The sequence below is a fragment of the Littorina saxatilis genome, linkage group LG8 (genome assembly GCF_037325665.1).
Source record: "Littorina saxatilis isolate snail1 linkage group LG8, US_GU_Lsax_2.0, whole genome shotgun sequence".
Classification (NCBI taxonomy): Eukaryota; Metazoa; Mollusca; class Gastropoda; order Littorinimorpha; family Littorinidae; genus Littorina; species Littorina saxatilis.
Genome location: NC_090252.1, coordinates 60,359,962 through 60,369,785, shown reverse-complemented (window position 1 = coordinate 60,369,785; position 9,824 = coordinate 60,359,962). Strand labels below are relative to the sequence as shown.

At 42.0% G+C, this 9,824-nt stretch overlaps 1 protein-coding gene across 2 annotated transcripts in view; it reads right to left on the bottom strand.

Annotated features, from left to right (window-relative positions):
- Window positions 1-9,824, bottom strand: part of LOC138973986 (uncharacterized) — a 34,070-nt gene that overhangs the window by 177 nt on the left and 24,069 nt on the right. For both annotated transcript variants that reach the window (XM_070346676.1, XM_070346675.1), the window contains 10 exons: window positions 9,361-9,690; window positions 8,864-8,994; window positions 8,170-8,347; window positions 7,324-7,617; window positions 5,882-6,151; window positions 5,251-5,379; window positions 4,674-4,709; window positions 3,896-4,471; window positions 3,488-3,594; window positions 1-27 (listed from right to left, as the gene is read on the bottom strand). The exon at window positions 1-27 is cut by the window's left edge and continues 177 nt beyond it. In XM_070346676.1, the coding sequence (XP_070202777.1) occupies window positions 1-27; window positions 3,488-3,594; window positions 3,896-4,471; window positions 4,674-4,709; window positions 5,251-5,379; window positions 5,882-6,151; window positions 7,324-7,617; window positions 8,170-8,347; window positions 8,864-8,994; window positions 9,361-9,690 (2,078 nt within the window). The remainder of the gene's footprint in view (window positions 28-3,487; window positions 3,595-3,895; window positions 4,472-4,673; window positions 4,710-5,250; window positions 5,380-5,881; window positions 6,152-7,323; window positions 7,618-8,169; window positions 8,348-8,863; window positions 8,995-9,360; window positions 9,691-9,824) is intronic.

Genomic DNA, 9,824 nt, shown 5'->3' with positions numbered 1-9,824 from the left:
ATCAGTTGCTGCTCCTTTCGTCACTTCCTGTTAATACATATTCACGCAAATGTAACAGACGATCTTCGAATCGTGACCCCAAAAATCTCCTTTTTACATTTAGTCAAGTTTTGACTAAATGTTTTAACGTAGAGGGGGGAATCGAGACGAGGGTCGTGGTGTATGTGAGTGTGTCTGTTCTGTGTGTCTGTGTGTCTGTCTGTGTGTGTGTGTGTGTGTGTGTGTGTGTGTGTGTGTGTGTGTAGAGCGATTCAGACTAAACTACTGGACCGATCTTTATGAAATTTGACATGAGAGTTCCTGGGTATGAAATCCCCGAACGTTTTTTTCATTTTTTTGATAAATGTCTTTGATGACGTCATATCCGGCTTTTCGTGAAAGTTGAGGCGGCACTGTCACGCCCTCATTTTTCAACCAAATTGGTTGAAATTTTGGTCAAGTAATCTTCGACGAAGCCCGGACTTCGGTATTGCATTTCAGCTTGGTGGCTTAAAAATTAATTAATGACTTTGGTCATTAAAAATCTGAAAATTGTAAAAAAAAATAAAAATTTATAAAACGATCCAAATTTACGTTTATCTTATTCTCCATCATTTGCTGATTCCAAAAACATATAAATATGTTATATTCGGATTAAAAACAAGCTCTGAAAATTAAATATATAAAAATTATTATCAAAATTAAATTGTCCAAATCAATTTAAAAACACTTTCATCTTATTCCTTGTCGGTTCCTGATTCCAAAAACATATAGATATGATATGTTTGGATTAAAAACACGCTCAGAAAGTTAAAACAAAGAGAGGTACAGAAAAGCGTGCTATCCTTCTTAGCGCAACTACTACCCCGCTACGAGTATACGGTCTTGCTGAAAAATGGCGTTGCGTTCAGTTTCATTCTGTGAGTTCGACAGCTACTTGACTAAATATTGTATTTTCGCTTTACGCGACTTGTTATATTTAGTCAAGTTTTGACTAAATATTTTAACATCGAGGGGGAATCGAAACGAGGGTCGTGGTGTATGTGCGTGCGTGTGTGTGTGCGTGTGTGTGTGTGTGTAGAGCGATTCAGACTAAACTACTGGACCGATCTTTATGAAATTTGACATGAGAGTTCCTGGGTATGAAATCCCCGAACGTTTTTTTCATTTTTTTGATAAATGTCTTTGATGACGTCATATCCGGCTTTTCGTGAAAGTTGAGGCGGCACTGTCACGCCCTCATTTTTCAACCAAATTGGTTGAAATTTTGGTCAAGTAATCTTCGACGAAGCCCGGACTTCGGTATTGCATTTCAGCTTGGTGGCTTAAAAATTAATTAATGACTTTGGTCATTAAAAATCTGAAAATTGTAAAAAAAAATAAAAATTTATAAAACGATCCAAATTTACGTTTATCTTATTCTCCATCATTTGCTGATTCCAAAAACATATAAATATGTTATATTCGGATTAAAAACAAGCTCTGAAAATTAAATATATAAAAATTATTATCAAAATTAAATTGTCCAAATCAATTTAAAAACACTTTCATCTTATTCCTTGTCGGTTCCTGATTCCAAAAACATATAGATATGATATGTTTGGATTAAAAACACGCTCAGAAAGTTAAAACAAAGAGAGGTACAGAAAAGCGTGCTATCCTTCTTAGCGCAACTACTACTCCGCTCTTCTTGTCAATTTCACTGCCTTTGCCATGAGCGGTGGACTGACGATGCTACGAGTATACGGTCTTGCTGAAAAATGGCATTGCGTTTAGTTTCATTCTGTGAGTTCGACAGCTACTTGACTAAATGTTGTATTTTCGCCTTACGCGACTTGTTTTATTTGTTATTAATCTTTACTTTGCAGAAGGCGTAAAGAATAAGGGCATGAATTTGTTCGTTAAAGTCCCAATTCCCCTCACAGGAGGTTTACAGTTTGATTCAAGCTTTTCACACACAAATCATATAAACTTGATGAAACCCGCTATTTAGGGTCTTCGGCAACATGGTATGACGCAAACATGTCGGTTGAGTGACTAATTAGCACATGTGCAACATACACCAGATTAAATTGTTCATTTCTAGGCTAGCGCAGTCGTTCGCGAATTGTGTACACCTACTACCTAGCAAGTCTACTCTAGTCGTAATGCTTTCGGTTGGATTCGAAAAGAACCTGTAGCGATTTGCTAACTTTTTGAAAGGAGTATTTCTTGAGTGTAGAAACTTTGATTCGCCCAACAAAGCAGAGGTAAAGGGGCACAACTGCATGTCATATAATATCCTCTTCAGATAAAGTAAGTTATGCCCCTTGTGTTACTTCATCAAAATGCAAGCCCGCTTTCGAACAACGAAGTATATGCCGCAAATAAGTGTAAGTTGACACTTATTATTCACCGCCGCAAACAACACATGTAATTTAATGTCACACGTCTTTATGTCTTGACCTATAGTCCGACTCCGTATTTTCGAACTTTCAAAATTTCTCTCTTGCGCCATAACGAGGCTTTACATTGACATAAGTCTACAAGACAACGCAGAATAAATGATTTAAAAATTGCCCGCTCTCCAGAGAAATGCCTGGATTTTCTCTAGTGGAAAGCATTCAAAGGAAATGATTTGTGTAATGTTCGTAAACGCCTGAGGGTGTCTGTGGCGTTAAACTGATGGTGGAGGGTGCCTGTAATTCATATGTCAGAAAAATTAAAGAAAGAAAAAAAGGAAATACTAATAACAACATCAGGATTGTTGTTTTCTTTATCGTGAATAATTAACCTTTATGAACTAAAACGCAGCAACGGAGACACACTGAGGACAAAAAGATAGAGAACCAAACGCATACAAAAAACAGAGAGAGGGAGAGAGAGGCAGAGAGAAAGAGAAAGAGAGACAGAGATCGAGAGACAGAGGCAGACAGACAGACAGATATAGAGAGAGACAGAGAGACACACATAGACAGAGAGAGAGAGAGAGAGAGAGAGAGAGAGAGAGACAGACAGAGAGAGAGAGAGAGAGAGACAAAGAGACAGACAGAGAGAGAGAGAGGCGGAGAGAAAGAGAAAGAGAGAGAGAGAGGCAGAGAGAAAGAGAAAGAGAGACACAGACACAGACAGAGAGAGAGAGACACAGAGAGAGAGAGAGAGAGAGAGAGAGAGAGAGAGAGAGAGAGAGACAAAGAGACAGACAGAGAGAGAGAGAGGCGGAGAGAAAGAGAAAGAGAGAGACAGAGACAGACAGAGAGAGAGAGAGACAGAGAGAGAGAGAGAGAGAGAGAGAGAGACAGACAGACAGACAGACAGACAGACAGACAGACAGACAGAGAGAGACAGAGACAGAGAGCATGTGCTTGTTTCGGAAGACGAAAAGCATGTTAAGGAAAGGACACAGCACAAAACGACATCTATTGTTTCTCTCGCTTCGCTGACCTGCATCGTCTTTTTGAAATCGAAAGCAAAAGAACAGACTGAATAAATCGGCAAGTAGCATTTACGTGTATCAAATGTGTCTTACCTTGTTCGATTCGGTCAAGGGCGACGACTGTCCCACGTTCATGTACACATCATCAGAGTTCTCTCCCGTCGATCCCGGAGGAAAATTGGCGTATTCCGTGACTTCCTCTGGAAAATAAATAAACGAAACTAATTTTAAGGACAATTACAAATGTTAGTGAAACTCTAGCCAATCTCGAAAATTGCTACCCACGAAAATGCGAATTATGTATCCATGTGTTCTGCGCATTAATTAATACTTGGCGTACATACAGTTCAAATGAGAGATGATCGAGCTCGACTCTCTGCCCTTAAATGACGTCTGAGTTAAACAACGCATTTTCCCGACACTAAAATAAAGTGACCCTTGAGAGTAGCCGAGTCAACAAGAATGAAAGCCCCAGACGCACTCTCCACGCGTTCTCCTTACCTCGTTCTGACATTCCTTTGGCCTCCACATCTTGCCCTTTGCTTGTCTCGGACTTTTGGTTGTCTTCTTTTCTAACCTTCTTGACGGGAGATTTAGCTTGAGTAGGCGAGTTTTCCCCCTTTGGCTTCCTCTGTATTTCTGCGTAGGTTTCATTCGCAATAGGTTGGGTTTCCTTCGATTTTGTTTTCAGCGCCGCACCTTTCGGCTTTTTGACAACTTCTGGAGATTTAGTTTGAGTAGGCGAGTTCTCCCCCTTTGGCTTCTTCTGAACTTGTGCGTAGGTTTCATCTTGAATGGGTTGGGTTTCCTTCGATTTTGTTTTTAGCGTCGCAACCTTCGGTATTTTGACAACTTCGTCATACACATCGTTTCTAGGACTCGGTTTTCCATGCACCATGGCTGTGTTGATATAAAACGTAGCATCTTCACGGGTTGCGTTTTCTTCTACGTGGTGGTAAGGGGTAGAGCTCTGTGGCGGGTGTGTTGCGTCATGTTCTGAGAGGTTTTGCCGTTGTAGGTTTGATGGTTCCACGTCGTCTGTGCTTTCGTAAAATTCGTTGATATATTCCTCGAACTCTGTTGGAGACAAAGATTTTTCATTTTTTTTAACTAGCACGTAATATGCGAACGAACAAGCATGCAAACACACGGAATCACTCACACACAAACACACACACGCACACGCACACGCACACACACGCACACACACACACACACACACACACACACACACCGTAAAGATATAACCGAAACTTTGCTTGCAAGGTATGTCACTCACCGTCGCTGTGCTTCGCAGATGCTGGTTTGGACAATCCTGAAAGAAGAATGGCAAACATGAATCCTTCATGTTCCTTAATATTTTAACAAAGGGAGAGGTTGAAAGGTTGTTTATGGCTCAGGAGAGTAGCTTGTCCTTGGAAAAAAAAGTGGGCAAACGAACCCACATGACCAAATCGGCATTGTCTATTGGATAGTCAGAGACGAACCATTCCACATTCTTAAACACAACAACAACAACAACAAAAACTGTCAAGCAGTGTCAGGCTGACAGGGAGGCACACACCACTCAAACGCACACCCACCAACACACAGACAGGGACATAGACAGTCAGACAGACAGACAGACATACACACACACACACACACACACACACACACACACACACACACACACACACACACACACACACACACACACACACACACACACACACACACACACGCGCGCATAGGCACGCATATGCAAACACAAACACACACACACACACACACACACACGCACGCACAAACACACACACACACACACACACACACACACACACCAAATCCCCTCCCTCACACGCACACAATCTTACCTTTGCGCCTAAAAACGATGATGACGACGACAACGACGAGAGCAGCGATAACAACGATAGCAGTAATGGATCCCCCCACCACAGACCCCAGCGACCCATCATCACCATTCCCTTTATTCTGTAGCTTGTCTGCAACACGAGTAGACACACACACACACAGAGTTATGTCACAGAGCATGACTGGGACATTCTGGATATGGTTTTTTAACAAAGCGAGTTGTTGATGTAATGAAATAGAGCATGGGATGCTTCGTAAATTATTACATGACAGATACAACTATGATACAAATAATGAACTTATCTCAAAACCGTGGATGAAATTGTTGTCAACAACAACAACAACAACAACAACAACAACAACAACAACAACAACAACAACAACAACCAACAGGAAAAAAGTACACACAACCCCCAGAACAAAAACAAAATACGATTAGCTAACAGAGAGAGGAACAGACTGAGAGACCCACAGATAGGCCACGCGCCAGACAGACAAACAACAACTGCAAAACGAACACAAAAGAACACACAAAAACACAGCAATTTTTGTAACAAAATTCCAAATAATTATGACTGTTCTTGTGACTGCGTAGAGTACGCGTAGAGTACATAAGTAATGACATGAACATACTCAAGACTGGAGCAGTGTAAACGCCGCTAGCATTCAGTACCGGAACTGCTGTATTAATCGCCAGGCAAACTACTTCCGTGGCTTCCCGTAACGTTTCCTGCGCGAGCGTGCATGTGCTGACCGGAGAGGTCAGGTCCAAGGTCAAGCACGGGACGCTCCAAGTGAAGTTGGCTGACGGATATACGTCATAGGCTGTGCAGATCAAGGTCATCTGTTGTGTTGCTTCCGTGACGTTTGCTTGTGACGTCACAGTTGCACTGGATGGCCCGTCTGACAATAGAAAGTAACACTCATACACACGGCTCGATCGTATTCATGCATACCACGATGTCTTTCTGTGAGGTTTCGATCTTTGCACTTGCGTGTTCGTCTATTAATGAGAAGCGTTAGTCATGCACATAGGACTTACATTCAAACACACCAGCATTTCTTTCTGGTAGATTCTCGTCATTGTACTTGCCTGTCCAGCGATGTGAAGGGACACGCATTTACAGTACACTTACATTCAAACGCACTATAACTCTTTTCTAAACAAGTTATCGCCGTTGTACTGGATGGCCAGTCTACCGATACAAAGTCACTCTCAAAACAACAACGCAATATTCATAATAATAAAGGGTTCTTTTGGTAGGCTGTCATCTTTGCACTTGGCTGTCCGTGTAACAATGAGAACAGACACATACACTTTATATTCAGCCCTACCGAGATTTATTTCTGGTATATTCTACATTGCCTGGTGCGTTCTAGCAATGAGAAGAGATACTCAAAAATAACACTTTCATATTCAAACCCACAAGTATTTACTTCTCGTACATTATGGAATGTGCACTGTTGGTCCGTCTAGTAATGGAAACTATCGGCCATGTAGACCGGATTCATCTTCAAGCCTACCAGGATGTCTTTCTGACTTTCATTTCCTGACCTGCGTATCCATACAACGTAACGCCAATTCACAAATCATTCAGTCAAACGCGCCACGAGTCTCTCTCTCTCAGTCTCTCTCTGTGTTTCTCTCTGTGTCTCTCTCTCTCTGTCTTGCTATCTCTCTATGTCTGTCTCTCTGTCTCTGTCTGTCTGTCTGTCTGTCTATCTCTGTCTCTCTCTCACTCTCTCTCTCTCTTTCTCTCCATGTCCATTCTCTCTCTCTCTGTCTGTCTAACTGTCGGACTGTCTGGCTGTATGTATGTCTCTCTCTCTCTCTCTCTCTCTCTCTCTCTCTCTCTCTCTCTCTCTCTCTCTCTCTCTCTCTCTCTTTCTCTCTCGTTCCCTCTCTCTCTCTCTCCCTGTCCCTCTCTCTCTCTCTGTCTCTGTCTCTCTCTCTCTCTCTCTCTCTCTCTCTCTCTCTCTCTCTCTCTCTCTCTCTCTCTCTCTCTCTCTCTCTCTCTCTCTCTCTCTCTCTCTTTCCTTCGTGCCCCCTCCCTTAATTTCTAACGCGTACTTACAAGCAACAAGGAGAGTGTAGTCACGACTCTCAGTCACCTCAGCGTTGGGCCCCCAAACGGAACGACAAGTGTACGTTGTTCCGTTCTGCTTTCTGCCGACACTGCTAACTCTTAACACTGAAGTGTCGTCATGGTTGGTTGGTAGCACTGTGCTGACGTCATGTTTGAGCCACGTCACTGTGGCCGGTGGAGACCCCTCGAGGGATAATGCGTGTCGACATGGACATTCCAGGCTGGTCCCTTCTGCAATGTACGGTGGGCATGATGGAAGTCGAAGAAGTGTTCCGGGTTTCTCTGTTTAAAAGAAAGAGCAAATGAAAATTGAATTTAGGAAGCAAGTTATTGAGCAATATTAAATAAGTCGGTTTATAAAAACATATACTTCTTCTTCACAATATTAGATAATGTTCAGAAAGTAAAGAAAGAAAGAAAGACAGGAGGGAGAAAGGAACACAAGTCGTGTTAAGCGAAACAGAAACATAGTTAAGATGAAACTAAAAGATACACGCTAAAACCCAGTCATCACGGAGACAAGTAGTAAGGCTTGGCTAGCAGAAAGCCAGAGACCGAGACTGCTAACGCGTGTCTCCCCGAAGCATGCCAATACGGAACCTCATTCATTATCATGTTCTCTTTAATCTTGAGCATGCCCGTAACCAAGACATATCTATGTTTGGATTCAGAAGTAAATGATAAGGAATACAATGCAATCACCATTTAAGTTTATTACCGTTCTTTTGATATAATTATAACGTTGAATAAAAAAATCATCATTCGTCAATGTTTAAGTTGTTAGCTTGTGTTGTTCTTGTTGGAAAAAAATAACAAAAAAACGAAAGTACTTACTCAACGTGACGTTGCCAACAGCAACGGGGCTTCCAGCAGGCAGCACGATGACAGTCACGTGATACACGCCCTCCGTGACGTTCGCAGAAATGGACAGGCTGCAATTTCCGTTGTAGTATACCCGACTGCTTTCTAAGAATGTAGAAAACTGTGGCCTGTCAATTTCTATGACGTCTGCCTGGAATACAAAGCAAAAATCATGTCATGGTGTATGTATTTCAAAGTACGCAAACTCTTGTTGTTGCCTTCCCGGGGCCAGGTAGATCAGTGGGGAAAACACTGGACTTGTGATCCTAGGGTCACGGGTTCGAATCCGGGCCAGGGCGGACATGGGTCAACTTAATGTGCAGACTAAGAGACGGTATCCACGTCCAACCCCCGTGTAGCCACTGCGGCACGTAAACGACCTCGCTCAATCTGCCAAAGGTGGCTGAATGATTACACCTACACACATTCCTGGGATACGCGACTCTGTTGCTGCTAGCTGTTCACTGGGAGAAAGAGACCCGAATTTCACAGCAATGGGACAATACAGAAATGAAATAAAAATGAAAACAAATTAATTCGACAATGAAAATACAGAACAAACAAGATGTATATATTCAGTTCTCATATCTTATTTTTCCTGTCAATGTTTGTGCATTTGAAAGATCCTATCCTCTTTAAAAAAAAAAAAAAATATTCACGAACTCACAGAGTTTGGTCCAGTCATATTCCAGAGGCAGACGACATCTTTGTCAGAGTCATAGACCTTGTCGATCACAGCAGTTGCTGTCACACTCCAACCATTCAGCGTCACGCTCCGTTTGGTGATCTCTGCTGGGTCTGCACACAGAGAAATAGAGTTCGTACATTCATGCCTTGGCTACATGTAGTTAAGAAATAAAACACAGATTTGATAAGGATGTGAGACGCATACAGGAACTACAACAACACAAGAAAGATAGAGAAAAAGAGAATAACAACAACAAAAAAAGAGACAGCAACGATACCAAAGACAAAAGTAGGTGTGTGTTTTTCGTTAAAGATGAACAATGCTTGACATTGATTGCCGGTGCCAATCAAAACACCTGTAAAGAATATGTTGATATTTGTGGGTGCTATATCCCCATTTCCCAATCTGCAGCATGCTAAATTCACTATACTGTCATAAGATAGACCCAACAAGAACAGAATCAGTGAACTACTTACACACAACACGGATTCTGCAGGAGTCTTCTCTGGCTCCATCACGTCTGATACAGGTCAGCGTTTTGTTGACCACCTTGTCTCTCGCGTAGTTCTGGATCACCAGCTGGCTCACAGTCACGGTTCGTGAGGCAGAGAAGTCAGTACTGTTCGAGCACTTGTATTTCCTATTATAGTCCAGACACATTGCTATCTCAGATGTGGATCCATTGTTGTCTGTCATTGTCCACTTCATGTTTTCTAAGTACTTCAGTCCTTCACACAGTATTGGTGTCTGCGGTTGTGTTTCCAGTATTTGCAGTGTTCCGTTTTGACACTGGGGCATGTGGTAGTCTGTGTACAAATTGCCACGAATTACACTCAAATACATATTATCAAACATAAGAACCAACTTACGCATTTTAACAAACATAAAGAAATAGAAAGAGACATACATACAGACAGACAGACGAACAAACAGTCAGACA